This window comes from Phytophthora infestans, genomic scaffold, assembly GCF_000142945.1.
Source record: "Phytophthora infestans T30-4 supercont1.14 genomic scaffold, whole genome shotgun sequence".
Classification (NCBI taxonomy): domain Eukaryota; phylum Oomycota; class Peronosporomycetes; order Peronosporales; family Peronosporaceae; genus Phytophthora; species Phytophthora infestans.
The window spans coordinates 1,092,131-1,107,173 of NW_003303745.1; the positions used below are offsets into that span (position 1 = coordinate 1,092,131).

A 15,043-nucleotide genomic window follows, 5' to 3' on the forward strand; every position below is an offset into this window, starting at 1 on the left:
TCTGCTTCCATTGAAGGCTCGGTTAACTGTGGCAGCCCGATAGGGACCAACCCAGTTGTAGTTGGCGGGCTGCCTAGTTTAAAAGACGTTCTTGAACGACGGCCTTGAGCTCTGGCGGGAGTTCCTCCTTCGTGCCTTTAGTGCGCACGAATTTGGCAAGGTATTGGAAGTTGCGGAAAAGGTCGCATTGTCCAGCATCGTAGAGCTGCTTGCAGAACTTGCATCGCTTGTTACAGTAGTGGGCGGAGTGACTCATGCCACCGCACACCGCGCATGGTCCGTACTGTGGGCGTCGGTTGTCGCGGTTGAAGTCACGTCGACCGCGTTGGTCCTGATTGAATCCACGGTCACCACCTCGGCGATCTTTATTGAAGCCATTCTCGCGATCAGGCATGTTCCCACGCGGTTGACGGTTGTCTGAATGTGCGTAGGTGCCTTCAGCAGCTGCACGGCGCTCATTTTCGTTAGCTGCGGCGAGGTATCGGTCGTTATCATCCAATGAGAAATCACCATCCGCATTATCGGGCTGAAAGTCGTTGTACTCATCTTGGACATCGTCGTAAGCGTTCGGATCTTCGTTTGAATACTCGTTGCCCCCTTGAGCAGCTTCACGACCTTCTAATTCAGCTAGTAGGTCGTCCACCGTGGCTTCAATGAGTGTCACTCTTGGTTTGTTTCGGTTGTCATCGCGGCGACGGTCATCACGCCGATTGTTGCGGGCGTATCCATCGTCGCGTCGCGTATCACGACTCTTGGAGTATCGGTACTCACTGTCACGCTTGGCCATCCTCTCCTTGCCCTTGAGAACATCTTCGATGATCTCCTCGAGCTCGTGAACGTCGGCGACTCGAGCGTGGTAGAGACTCTCCGCTAGCTTGTCATCGTCGCATGTTGCCAGGAACTGCTGTACGTGTTCTTTCGCGTCGCGACCACTCTTCTCAAAGTGTAGACGGGCGGTCCGAGCGTAGCCATTCAGCCTGTTTATGTAGTCGCACGGATGTTCATTTCGTTCCCGCTTGGCGGAGTAGTAACGCGACAGTGCCGTCTGAGTGAATTGTGAGCAGTAGTAGCGGATGAACGCATCGCTCAGCAGCGTCCACTTGCGCTTCGTCTTCTTCGGAAGTTGACGGAACCAATGAATGGCTCCGTCCCGGAGACTTAGCTCAAATGAAATGCACCATTTGTCGGCCTCTGTGTGGGTTCCAGTCTTTTCATAGACGAACCCACGGAGCCACTGCATACAGTTCTCGCTCTTGTTGCGAGAGCCTGAGAACGGCGTGATGCGATCCAGCGGTCGGTGCGAAGCCATTTCAATCCTCGGTGCTGGGTCCACGTCGTTCAGCGTCGCTAGCTCATTCATCTGACGCATCAACTCGAGTTGAGGATCTTCCTCGTCGAATGTACGCACCAAAATGTCATCGTCACTGGACGAACCATCGCTGTCGACTTGACGACGTCCGGTACCACCGTTGGGAGCTCGCGCACCGCCTCGGCGACCGAACGAACCCTCATTACTTGCGTAAATACGTTGCATACGGCGCTCCGAACGTGGCGTAACCATGTGCGAGTCTTGAAAGTACGGTGAAGCTTCGGTAGTGCCAAAGGCACCACGCTCAGCTCCACGCTTGGTCGGAGGAGTACGAACGAGTCGTTGGGGCGTCGGCGGCAGTGGAATCTTGGACGGATCTTCATCTTGAATCATCGGTCGACTCACAGGCTGCTTTCCGGCATTGATGCCAACAGCGCCAAACGCCTTCCGAAGCTTCTTCTTCCATTTCTGGAGAGCAGCTCCGGCTTCATGTGGACTCCAATCCTGGAGCGACATCGTCGATGGGTACGTCTCGTTCTCGAACCCCAGCGATAACAGTAGCGAAGCTGAATCCTCGGCGACTTGGCTAGTCGAAACCGAGTTGACTGGGTATTGAAGTTCCTGCGCAAGCGCAGGCCAGTCGGCTTTTTTCTTGGGGATGGGCTTGAACAGCTGCATCCACTCATCATTCGGCATCAGCGCTTGTACGCGGTCGAAAACGCGCTTGGGGGCTGGTGTATCACCGTTGATAGATGGGCGAGGTGCCTTCAGCAGTGCTGAATGCTTTGCACTCGCCACCGAAGGTTTAGAACCCTCGGTCCCATCGTCATAATCTTCGTAGGCGGGTTCCGGTCCCGCAACATCATCCAGCTCGTCGGCGAGGTTCCTCGAAAGGGACCTGGTCGCCCCGCTCATCCCCGATGATAGCGTGGCCGTCTCCGGCGTCGCTGCGCCTGGCTCTGGAGCCGGCGTCTTGTCTTCGTGATCTTCATAATAGTGGACGTCAGGACCGATGTCCGCTTCGTCGTCGAAGCTCACTGAAAGCACGGTGGCGGCTGCAAAGCGCGCAGCCGGGCTTGAACTCTCGTTGCGAGCCCCGCCAGACTTGGCAGGCGTAACTGGTACCGTCGGTTGTCCTTTCGCCATGTTTCTTGTCTTTTTCTTGTTCTTCTTCTCTTGGTAGCTCGTAAACTGGAAGGCCATACAAACAGTTCAAAATGGTCACAATCTGTTCCCGGGTCGCGGCACCAGTTGTGGTGTTGGAAATCCCACGTGAACTCTAGCTACAAATGTAGTTAGGATGTTCCCACAACAATACGTCTACTAGGATAGTAAACGATCGTTCGGGCGGACCTGAAGACCCCAGTTCTGCCCTTGGACCGGGACAAACTGGACCTTGTAAACTACTTATATAGGCCAACCAGTAAAAATAAGAACACGCTACTAGCACGAGCAAAGCTAGCAGGTGTTTTGAATCCTCGTGGTCCCAACAGCGGAAGGGTACCAGACACGGGTAAGCCTTTTACGAGATCACCGAGTGTTCAACACTCGGCTGGAAGAAATAAAAGAGAGGCAATTAAAGCACTCCCAGTCGTGCAAATAGGCAACAATAAGCCGTCACGTAAAACCTCCCGATAATAATCGGCCAATACACAAAGTCTCTTGGCCTTGCCGGATGAACCTTCGCTACAGAGCTTCGAGCTCACCGACAGGCATAACACACTCAAACAAGCTTGAGCTGACGCTTACCTTGAAGCCGGACGTCGCTCTGTGTGCTTGAGTAGAAATTCTGTTCTGTATTTAAGCTTACCCTTTCGGGTCTATTCCTAATAAGAAGTCCTAATCAAGTATACAAATATCAAGTGAACAGTGATCCGTTATGGATCTTCTTGCATGCCAAGCGTCGTCTGCACCGTCGCATGAGCATCTTTAACGGTCCGCGCCCTGTCCCAGACGGTGAACGTGCCTTCCAAGGGTCGCTGAGTCTTCCGCGAACTCATCCCAACCGCCACTGAGGGTTCGTACCGTAGATGGTCCGCTGAATGCGAATCCGGCCAGTCCATTATTATTAATAAGGACAGCCTGGAATCAGTGACATATGGTCGTATCCAATGCTCGTTGAAAGCTCGGGGTGACGCCATCGAGTCCCTGGCACCTTGGCGTCTCCGTACATCACCTGACCGAGGGTTCGTCGCTTGAACATCGTGGGCGGTGTCACGTCTTTGTCGACGGGTGATAATCCGCACCTACGGAGAATCACTACACCACACAATCAACTCGTCGAATGCGTTCAGATGCTTGATTATAGGCGTTCTACTCCCCATCTTGAACTCATGAAGGCGACGTGTCATCGTGACACGATTGTGTAGCGTCGTCCGGCTGTAGAATTCTCGAAGCGTTACCCAAGCCTCCATGGCACGCGAGGCGCTCCGAATCTTGGTCTGGTGCTGGAGTTCCACGCCTTGAGCAATAATGCCGAGAGCTTTCGCGTCGTTCACAAACCACGCTTCGGTTATCTCGCTCTCGGGCTTGACCACTTGAACATGCGCCAGAAGCCCCTTCCTCGCCAAGGTCATGCGCATGTTGTACTCCCAGTGAAAATAGTTCCCACTCCCTAGGAGGACTTCAGACTCTTCGAAGTCATCATTCGTGGGCGTTCCAGATCAGGCGTTGCAGGTTCGACGCTCCAGGTAGAGTCGTAGCTGCGGCTGTTAACCTATTGGTTTGGGGCTTGTTGAGTAAGAGGCAAATACCGAAGTGAGTAAATTAGTGCTAGCTAAAACTGTCTATCATATCTCTCTAAACACTATCTCCCTGTTGTTCCTCTTGTTGTCTTCTCGTAAGTGTGGCGTAATCACAAATGTCATGTGCCTTCATCCAATCATAGCCCTCTAACATGTGATTACCCAAATGCGTTCCAGAAGCAGTTCCAGCCAATAGTGGAACTGCTCGGTAACCGCTCCAACGGTCACGCCTAACCGTGCAGAGCCGGTGCAGCTGCAACAGGGAGGCTCCAACAAGAAGCTTTGGAAAAGAAATGACCAACGACTTCACAATGTAGCGACGTATTCATCACAGCGCGAAAAACAAAGAATTGCTAATTCACCATCAATGGCCTGCCGTTTCGGTGGAAAGTCCCACTTGAGTCCTCCACTATGTAATAGGAAACTACTATTATTAATTCGAACTTTCCCGACTCGAAATCGACAAAAACCGTAATTACTTAAACTCACTAAAGGTATTTTAGGTACGAAATATGTTTTTTTTAAGTCCTAGCAGAATCATATTATCGTGTTAGATGATTGACAACCTGGTTTTTCCATTTACCACGGTTTTTTTTTGAGTCGTAAGTTACGACAGGGGCTATGCGGTATTTGCTCGAACGGCAAAGGAATTCACAAAACATGCACCTCACTTCCTGCTGAAGACCAGCAATCAAAAAGGACCACGCAGTCACACGACCATCATGTCATTCCTTCGTCCCACCCTCGCTCTCCTTGCCGTCACGGCCCTTGTGACCACGTCCGCCCAAATGAACGGATACACGAAGAAGGAAGTCACCCCAGAGGACATGGAGCTGCTCCAGAAGGCGCAGAGCAATGTGAGCGCATACAACCGCGACGTCACCTCCCGCATCTGCTACCTGAAGGTTGACAGTCTCGAGACACAAGTCGTCTCGGGCGAGAGCTACAAGTTCCACGTTTCAGGTTGCGGCGTCAACTCGGACAAGGAGCTGGGCGGCTGTGCCAATCAGAATTGCGAGTCGTCCAAGTACGACATCGTCATCTACTCGCAGTCGTGGACCAACACGCTGGAGGTGACGTCGATTACGCCCGCCAACTAAATGCCTCATTGTTGGAGAACAGTCATCAGTTGGGAGAGATAAAGCTCGCTGTGTCCCAGTTTTTCCTCCGGACTGTACTCGGATGAGATCCTGTAGACTGTACATGTAGTTATCCTTGGGAAAAGAAGCGCATTATTGCTCTAATTTTTAAAAGCGTACTGCACTTCAGCAAAGAAACCTCGTAGAGATTAAAGTACCGTCGTATCAATATGATTCTGCACACATCCATCTTATTACCGTTGGAGATTCCGATTTGTCTGCACTGTTTTTCAAAACTAGCCAAGCTCTCTGATTGCTCCCAGTACTTCTACTGTATGCAGTTTAAGTTCTCTTAGTTAAGCACGGTGGGTACACCAAAAATATGAAGCAGGACGACCTCGGATAAAGTTCCCAAGGTAAAAATCACTCGTGAGGTAGAGAATTTTGCGGAATCGTTGGAATTGTAGCTTGAATCAAATTAATTACCGTTTTTGGTATCGACCAGCCCTATAGTGCCATCCTACAAAAGGAGAAAGTTGCAGCAGATTGAAGGGGGAGGGGGGGGGGTCGTTCGTAGAGTCGGAATAGACTTAATTGTACAAGGAGGGTGCTAGAACGTCAAGAGAAGACATCGCTGCGAAGTCCGTTTGAAGACGCTTTCCCAGCTTGTGGGTGATGTCCAGTGTGTCTTCCGAGATGGAATTCTCCGTCCAGCAACGTCCCACTCCTTGCTCCGCTAGTTACCGGGCGAATTGAGATCATCGCCGTCTCGTCCATGTCCATCCCGCTGTAGACGCCTTCGCCCTCCGAGAAAATCTTCCATACAATCACGACGCGATCCTGTTCAACGAATCGACGAGACACGACGTGCCTCATGATGGACACGGTCGACCCACTGGCAAGCGTCTTCTGTACGCGGAACCGGACGGCGTCGGTGTTATCCGGGTCGGTTATGGCGTTGTAGCCTTGTCGATCGGTTTGTCGATTCGTGATGGTCGCTAGATTCCACATGGCGCGACTCGTCTCCGCTAACGCAAACGGTTGTAGCACTCGGTATCGGTGCTGGAAGAATTGGAGCTCTCCGGAGGGTTTGTATCTGTACGAGGAGTCGAAGATTCCAAGGGACAAAGACCCGACCTCAGCCTCTCTCAACGTCTGGTCGATTCGGGTGTAGCCGCCGTCCACCTCCTGGAGATACGTCGAATAGAGCGATGATACGGACGACTTCAATCGAAGCCACTTATGGTCGTTGATTGGGTCGTGAGAAGCCCCCAAGTCATTGATAGAAAGCGTTCGAGAAGGTACGGGGCATTGGGATGCGGTCTTCATACTCTCGATGTAGACGCTCTGCGAGTTGACAATCTTCAACAGCACCTTCCGCTCTGCTTCGGACCGAAGACGGTGCTGTTTCTGCTCCATTGCAACTTTTCTCCAGAACGCTTTGCATAGCACGAGATCGCTCCGCGCAGTGGTGTTTCTCCCTTCTCGTGCATCAATCATCTCTTGTATTTTTCTGGCCAAATCGTCAGCAGTTCGGCGCAGCTCGTCGTGTTCGTTCTTCGACTTCTGACGGTATTTCTTCCGCCGAGCATCAAGAGCTTCGCTCCGGCGTTTGCCCGGTGTGGTTGGAGATTTCTCGCCCTCGCTAGCGTCGCTTTTATCGTGCTTTGCAACGATTCTGGATGGGGAGATGGCTGCCCAGGTCTGCACTGGGTCAGTGCGATGGCATAGCTGGAATCTGCCCCCCGAATGACGTACGTGGTGTGGATCCCACTGCTGGAGTTGACGTTTCTGAGAACGCGGTCACCTCGTCGAGGAAATCTAGATCTGTCGCCATGTTTGCTGCACCAGGAGGCTTTACGAATGACCTGAATACGGCACAAGTTCCGTCGTATTCTTTCACGCCATCACTGATTTCAGTTAATCAGCTGTAGCTCTATGTGTCATATGGTTATTTATAAAAGGTTTTGCACGAGTCATAAGATCACGTCAGAATGTTTAGTCACGCGTTGTATTACGGTTATCGTGCTACAATCACATTTTGAGCCCTTAAATTAATGGCCATGATCGCGAAGAGCTTACACTCCGTCCTCCAGTGCCTCCGCCCATCAGAGTTGGGATGCCAGCTCTGTCCTTGGTTATCACAAGATCTGCCCTTGCACTTGGCCCGGCCGACTCAAGAATAAGAATTCGTCTTCGTTCACCTCACCCTCACGCTCCTCTCGTTCATGCCGCCTGCAACACCTCATCAGTTGGTTTATTGCACGCTAACCGCACATTCCTCCCGTCCGTAACGGACCGTTGGTCTTATTAATGCTCGACCCTTCATCACCATCGTAAGCTAGCAGACCATCTTCCTGGCAGATCTTACATGTCGCATTGGCGTCATGCCACAGCACTGGCTGATAAAATTTTCACCTGCTGATCTGGTCAAGCTGGTGACCCAAAATTTGGGTAGAATCTAAGGAGCGCGGAGCGCCCACCCGTGCAAAAAATAACTCAAAATGTACAGAACGTTTAAGCAAGAAATAAGACATTGACGTCTAAAGAAGAGTAGGTCTGTGCTTACATCTAGAAGAGCAGATATGTGCTTCTGTATGACGCACATTATTGTACGTTTCGTGCATTTTGGCGGAAATAGGTTAGAACAACGATTTAGTCACTCGACGAGTAACATATTTGAGAGGGTTAACGACTTCAAGGACGAGTTAGGATTAGATAAAAGCGAGGGCAGACATTCAAACCGCCATTCGTTGTCTAAACTCATTTAAGTCACTGAGATTCAGCTGTTCAAGGACAAGCATGACCAAGTCAAGTGATCTTCGTTGGCAGGCGGTATCATTGATGTGTATTTCGATGTGAAATCGCACATGCTGCAAGTATTCTCGGTGTATCGAAAAGGTCCATTCAAGAGGTGGTATGGGTGGCTTCTCAATCGAGGTCATATCGAAGGAAAGGGTCGAAACCAACGCACGTCAAGATGGTCGCAAAACGTGTGCCAATTTGTTCGTTAATATGCTTAGTCTCACCCGTGTTTCTTCATCGACGAGCTGCGGTCAGCACTGAGAGCTCGCTTCCCTACTCTGGGAAATACATCCGAAGCTACTATTTGTAGAGCCCTCCGCTTTGATCTGCACCTCACGCGCAAGGTGCTCAGCAAACAGGCAAGGAAGGCTGCTCCGGTGGGAATTGCGGTGAGCTACAACAAGCTACTTCCATTTTACAACGGACCAGAACAGCTCGTCTTCTTCGTCGAGACAGCGACAGCCGGTCGTGACTGTATGCGTGGTCGCCGAGGGATACCCCTGCCGTGGTGGACCTGTCGTTCAGACGCGGTGTGCGTGTGATTGGTAGTCGTTTCGGAAATATGATTCTTGAGTTATACTAATACTACTACAATTTACATAGTAGTCATATGAATACCTATTCACTATGGGTAGTAGTATCACTCTCAAAAGTCAGTATATAGTACTCTCAAAGATGTATTTTCCTAGGAGCCTAGGTCAGTCCTCATTTGACAGCTTTTGATTGAGTGGCTCTCGATCGACAGCGAGATCGCCATTTCTAAGGAACCGAGGATGGCTGTCAGTGATATAAACGACCCACTCCGCAGCTAAGAATGGGGTGTGCTGTGGAAGGTTGCCAGGAAGCCGACGAGCTTAAAAGAGACCCGTGTACTGTGTATGAAAAGCTAATCCATCACATGTGTGTTATTGACGTCTATTAAGGCAATGATTCGGCACTCAATGAAAGCTATAACAGTCATTTTTGTCCTATTTTCACCGGTCGTGTATTGATTGAAAGCTATAACTAAGTTTTGCGCTGTGCGTATCGTGCATCTGGGGGTCGCTCCACCTGCCATGACCACCGCCACTGGAAACGAGCCGCTCAAATCTGGCAGATTGAGAGAGGTTTAGGAGGGTTGCGACTCTTACTTCACCCCATCACCAGATCTGCCTGGTCGTAGCGATGTCGACCGCGTGGTGAAGCGCCAAAAATCAGTGGCACAAACTGAGGTAAGGACCTCAAAGTAGAAGACGTCTCCGTCAGCTCAAATCAAGGCTGGGAAGAAGAAAGTCGTTTCTTCCTCAGGACCTGACGACAAATATTCTCACAATCGCACCGATGCTGCAGCCTTTACCTCCGATGTCAGATCTTGGTGTGCCACCGACGGTTAAGCACGCGAGGAATGCGGGCACTACGTACGATGTCTGGGACCTCATTCACACTCTCGACGTGTCCGTACAAAACGTAAAATCATTGAAAGCCGTTCTGACAGCTGTATCACAATATTTGCCTGTTGTGCTATCAGACTATCAAGCCCCGCTCCAGAACGAGACCCTACGGCTGGGAGGAGGCTCTGCGGAGCACCATGAACGCAAGTAATGCGAAGGATAACATAGCGTCGAAGCACTCTGACCATCCCCTTGCGATTCTAGCCGAGCAGAGTGGTACGGATAGGTCAAAGAGAGATCTCAAGGCCGCCGAAGCGTTATACGCATCCGTATTGGACCTTACACGAGAGCTCATGCAACAAGAAACCAGTGCGACTTCTTCTGACATGGTGAGGGTGGTACCAGGAGAAGTTTCCTTTAAGCCATTCTTCCGAGGGAGCGAGAATACTTTAAACGCTCTCATTTCGAATCGCTTGACCTCGCAGGGACTACCGTACACGTTGCACGCCTCTGCCGCTTATCACGACCTCATTCACGCTGCTACTGGAAACCTAGCATTCCAAGTTCTTGGCCGCGACAGACAGGACCGTCTACTGAATGGGCACTTTCCGCGTTGGTGGGTGTATTGATTCCTAGTGAGTAAGAGAAAGCTTGTAACCTCAAGTTTTTTAATCCAATTCACGGCATCTGGACAAGCTGCGGAAAGAATAGCATCGTAGGTGCTTCTGTCGCCTAAAATGATAGTTTGTGATGATTTCGGTTTATTGCGGTCCTCGCTTGCGTGAAAATGACGGCCCCAACGCTGTGGGAGTCGCCAAGGTCATCGACAGTTTTTTTTAAGCACGGTGCACCCATTAAATTCGGTCAATGACGCAATATACAGCGCCCGACACTACTTCATTAGTGAAGAACGTGGCTGATCACATTTACCACTGATCAAGAAAGCTGCTCTATGCATCTATTGTGCCTGTCGATAGGCTACGGTATTGGACCCAAAGCCAATATTTAGACTACGACTGTCTGGAACGAATCTACAAGCTCGTGGGCCAAAATCATCACTGCGGTAACCCCCGGCGACGCTCTAGATGAAAGAGGCGACGTGATCCACAAGCTTCGCAGCCTGAACAACCACTTCAAAAGCCCCACACAGCGCAATGTGCTGAAGCAAATCCAGGAGGCCCTCTCGTATCCAGAGGTGGGACCGATGACTGACTAGGATGTCCGAGCTGCCTACACATGCAAACTTATCCGAAGATCTGCTGTCAACTACGCCGCTTTCGATGCATATTTTCAATCTACGAAAAATTCCACTACTGCATGGAGTGCTCTGAGCGCAAAAGATTAAATAATCTTGCTCTGGTGGAGATGCAAAGCGAGAGCCTTGTGTCGTCGTACATGGTAGTGCTCCGTCGACTTGCAGAGAACAAATTAAAGGCTTTTAGTTTTGAGTTCATGGTTGTTGAGGTTCCCGACGCCAAGGATGCAAATGAGGCGAGTCATCGTCGGGTCACGAGGACGCGGGACCGGTTTTCGGACGCTGAATTAACATGTCTACGAAGAACGCTCCTGCAGCTGCAGGTCCGTTTTTTTCAATATCACCACCGATTCTGTGGCGTGTGTCCTACTCGATCTTAGGACCAACTCCAGTGCCAAGCAGATTGCAGCCGTCGGTGATATTCCACGCAAGGAGGAAAAGACAATGTACAGGAATGGAGTTGACTATCTACGGGACGAGCACCGAAAGGTATTGGCCCAGATGACGAAGGAGGGGAAAATATATATATCCCTCAGCAGTCGCTGTTTCAGAGTAGCCTATTGAGCCAAGATTTGGCACCTTTTTCCTCGCCCTAATCAACGGGCTGGGATGACGCTGGCGAATTGCTACGGGGGGCATCCATTCGAGCTACAAAGACAAGCGATGAGAGCCGATGCTCTTATGAAAGAGTGGCTTGATTTAGAGCCAGAGCGGCTGGAGATCGCCCAACGCCAGAGCCCCAACATCAAGATTTGAAAGCTGTTCAAGGACATGTTGGTTGATTTTCATTATCTTCAACCAATTAGAATAGTAGGATTCTCTAACCATTCGTTGGCTAAATACCGAGATGAAGACGAAGTTCCGTTCCCCTCTATCGCGCTACTAGCGCGTATCCAGCTTGGCAAAATATCGTCATCAGCGTTTCAAGATAGGGTAATTTCAACTGGAGAGATAGTTTAGGGGACCTCTAAAGACAAGGACGGATAGCAGACGAGCGGAGAGCAGCTTCTGCTCCGGCACAACAGGGACTTAATCATGAAGAAAAAGCAGGACACTGGCAAGTTGAACGATTCGAAAAGACAGAAATAGTAGTTGAAATACTATACTAATATGACTACTACTACTACCACTTTGTAGAAGATCTACTAGTATCAATATGTCTCCATCCGTGCGGTCCCGATATTCCCGGTAATACTACTACCGTTTTATTTTACGCTACTACTAATCCATGGTCTCCGTGATCGCTGCAATGGATACAACAGGTTTGTTTGCTTGGGAAATGATGAGGGGGGGGGGGGTGCAGAGAGTTCCACAAGGCTTTTGGTGAAAAGATTGCACCGCTGCTAAATCGGTGGCCTCTTCTTAAAAGTATTGTGGCTCTTGAAAACGCAAAGATACACATGTATCGTGAGCTGGAGATATTAGTACAATCCACGGGTTCTCTACGCTTCTTCCTTCCTCCGTATTGCCCACAATTAAATCCTAAAGAGGTTTTATTCCCTCCACTCAAGCAGTGGATCATCAACCACGCCAACATGGCATTCCAAACTAACTTCGAAGCCGTATTGGAGGTTGCATTACGAGATTGCACTCGTTTTAGCGGTTGTTTAGGTAAACAAAATTGTATCGAAAATGCGGATATTCAACAGATTTAGTTAGGTATGTATTTGACAATAGAGATGACAGTACTAACTAAATTAAACTACAGCTTGTCTTCCATCATCGTTTACTCAGTCTGCTTCTACGTATTCGTCGAAGTCGTCCGCTCTATCATCTCTTACGTCTGCATGATCTAAATCAGATGCATCTTCAGATACGGCAGCTGTACGTACTGCTCGTTTCGCGCTCGAGCGGCGGCCGGATATCATATCCTGGTAGACCCAAAGCTGCCCGAACCTCTTGGATGTGTCGGTCGATAGGTACTAGCTCGCCGTTAATCATGATATGGATACGATGATCCTCCGCATTTGCTGCGCTTGTCCCCGCCGCAGCTTCGTGTTGGTGTTGGCAAGCGCGAGCGTCAATGTAGTTTAGCTGACGGAAGGTCTCGTTGTTCGGTTGAGCAACTGGAGCATCGTCATGTTGCCGCGCTTGTACATTTGCCCAGAACTCGAGCGATGCTGTCCCTGGGGCCTCTCGGTTTTCACTCCTCAACGTCTCCGCTATATTGCGAGAGGCCTGGGCCATACGGGCAGCCATTGCATTATAGGATTGGGTTTAATTTCTTTACCCGGTTGACGTACATGAACAGGGCTAGCCGCTGGCTTGGAACCTTTCTTCTACCCCACATAGCTGTAAGAACTCTTCTGCGTCCTCAGGTAGACTGGTAGTCACTCTGTCGGGCGGCTGTACTGTAGACGCTAGCATCCGCTGTCCAAGTCACACCCGAGTCGTCCTTCACCAAGCGTCGCAGCTACTCCTTAAGTACTGCGTACCCTTCTTCAACCGAAAAAAGTCATAGCACGTCGCGATCCGTGAACCGCTCTACAGTCGGTTAGAGAACTTCAATCTTAATAGTCACCTATGTATCGCACTCGTAGCGAAGCTCGTGTAGAGCAGCCTCTATTCTCAAGTTGCTCTCGATTGTAAACATTTTCGTCTGAAGATAAAACAACGAATGTGGCCGTTTTATGGAAAGTGATTTCTATAAATAGCAACAACGACTTAGGCAGCGAATAGAGCGCGCAAAATAAATGAAGCCGACAATAACTCGCCCGAGTTAATATGCAACCCAGATTGCTCCGCATCTTAGAAGCCATTCATTTATATTCGTGCGAGCTAACTTAAATCCTAGTCCAACTTACTCTTACTCGCGCGAGCTAACTTAAATCCGAGTCCAATTCAGTTTAGCTCGAGCGAGTTAAAATTAATTATTCTGATTCTATTTTTAGGCTCTAAACTTGTCGTTGGAGGCGACTACCACTTTAGAATCAACTCCACGATGGCCAAACGCAGTGTATGTCGATGCCAGAGATAGAAAACGTAGAACTACTGAAGCGGTGGAAAGCCCATCCCGTTTGGACCATCGAAGACGCTTCGCGTGAGCTGAAAGTGAAAGAACCTACACTTAGAAGTTTGGAGAAAATGTATCGGAACAAATTAGATCAAGTTGTGGGCTCGGACCGGAAGAGAAATAAAGGCGCCGACCAATCACGAATTGGATCACTGGTGTGTTGTGGTGGTCCATTTTAGTGATTACGTTGTCAGCATTGTCATCAATGTCAGCATTTTCGATCTCTAAGACACCGGAGACCGGTACGCAACGATGAGAGCATTCCGGAATAGAGAGCTGCTTGTCTTGTAGTGAATTTACCATTATTTACCATTACGGATTCACTATAGCTCGCGCCACTTATTGTGCATTGAGAACCGATTCACTTTAACCCGCACGACTTAAAGTGAATAGCGGACTAATTCACTAAAACTCGCGCGACTTAAAAACTAATTGACTATAGCTCCGGGCGACTTAAAGTGCATTAAGACTGTAGCTCGCCCGACGTAAAGTGTGAATTTGAAGGAGATGAGGCATATATTAATGTATGGAAATCACGTTATTAATAGTGAGCCGGCGAATGGGAGGCGTAGGACTGCGTATTTTCGCGTTGTAAATTTTAAAAAAAATTCTAGCACATATTTCACAAGCAAAATCACCACACAGTACTTTCAACTGGGTAATGAAGAAGTTGGTAATTTCTTTTCGCTTACGGGAGAGCTCTTGTTGCTCGATCATTCTCGGGGCGAGCTGTTCTGCAAGCTCTCTTATACATGTACCGTACGGAAATGAACTATTTTTTGGCACAAACGAACTGTACTGAGCTTTTTGTTTGCTCGGGCGCTCTCCCAAAATTTGTACTACAACATACCAAAAAAGAGACTGCGTAACTGATTTAGTTATATCCGGCAAAAATGAAAATGAAACATGTGAAAGTGGCACATAGAACAGTTAAGCATTTGAATCCCTAAACGATAAGGAGTGTAAACAGCCTACCACTCGGTTCCATCTCAAATCTAACACTTCTCCTTTTTGAACATAGGCTAGTAGTAGTGTTATCATTTAATGATAACAGGCTAAGCGCACGCTTAGCTCTATCTGGGAGTGTTTTTAGTTATACGTCAGTCGAAGGACAAATAAGTAAAATGGTAAAATCCACTGTTCGTTATACTGGGGGAAACATGTGATATGGCAGTGGGCCCTGGTGAAGAATAAGTACTGGTACTGCAATTTTTACTCTATTTCCAGAGAAATCGCTGTGTAAAAATATGCTGTTTTGACCAAGTTTAAAAAGAATATGTTTCAATATATATTGACCAATCATATTATTCAATATGCTGCTTGTTCTCTAAAATAAATATGTAATTGAAACACCAAATCCTGTGCTTGATTTTTAACCATACAAATGTTATCTGCGTCCTCGCCCTCGCCATTTTAAACATTTATTATGATTGAATATTGAACGAACAACTCACAGAAACTTGTATCT

General features: G+C 49.0%; 1 protein-coding gene across 1 annotated transcript; it reads left to right on the forward strand.

Moving 5' to 3' along the window:
* Positions 1-4,775: 4,775 nt before the first annotated feature.
* On the forward strand, positions 4,776-5,153 carry PITG_09175 (protease inhibitor EpiC2A; the record flags this gene model as incomplete). Its single annotated transcript, XM_002903437.1, has 1 exon — positions 4,776-5,153. One exon carries the CDS (start codon positions 4,776-4,778, stop codon positions 5,151-5,153), a length of 378 nt encoding a protein of 125 aa, XP_002903483.1.
* Positions 5,154-15,043: the final 9,890 nt, after the last annotated feature.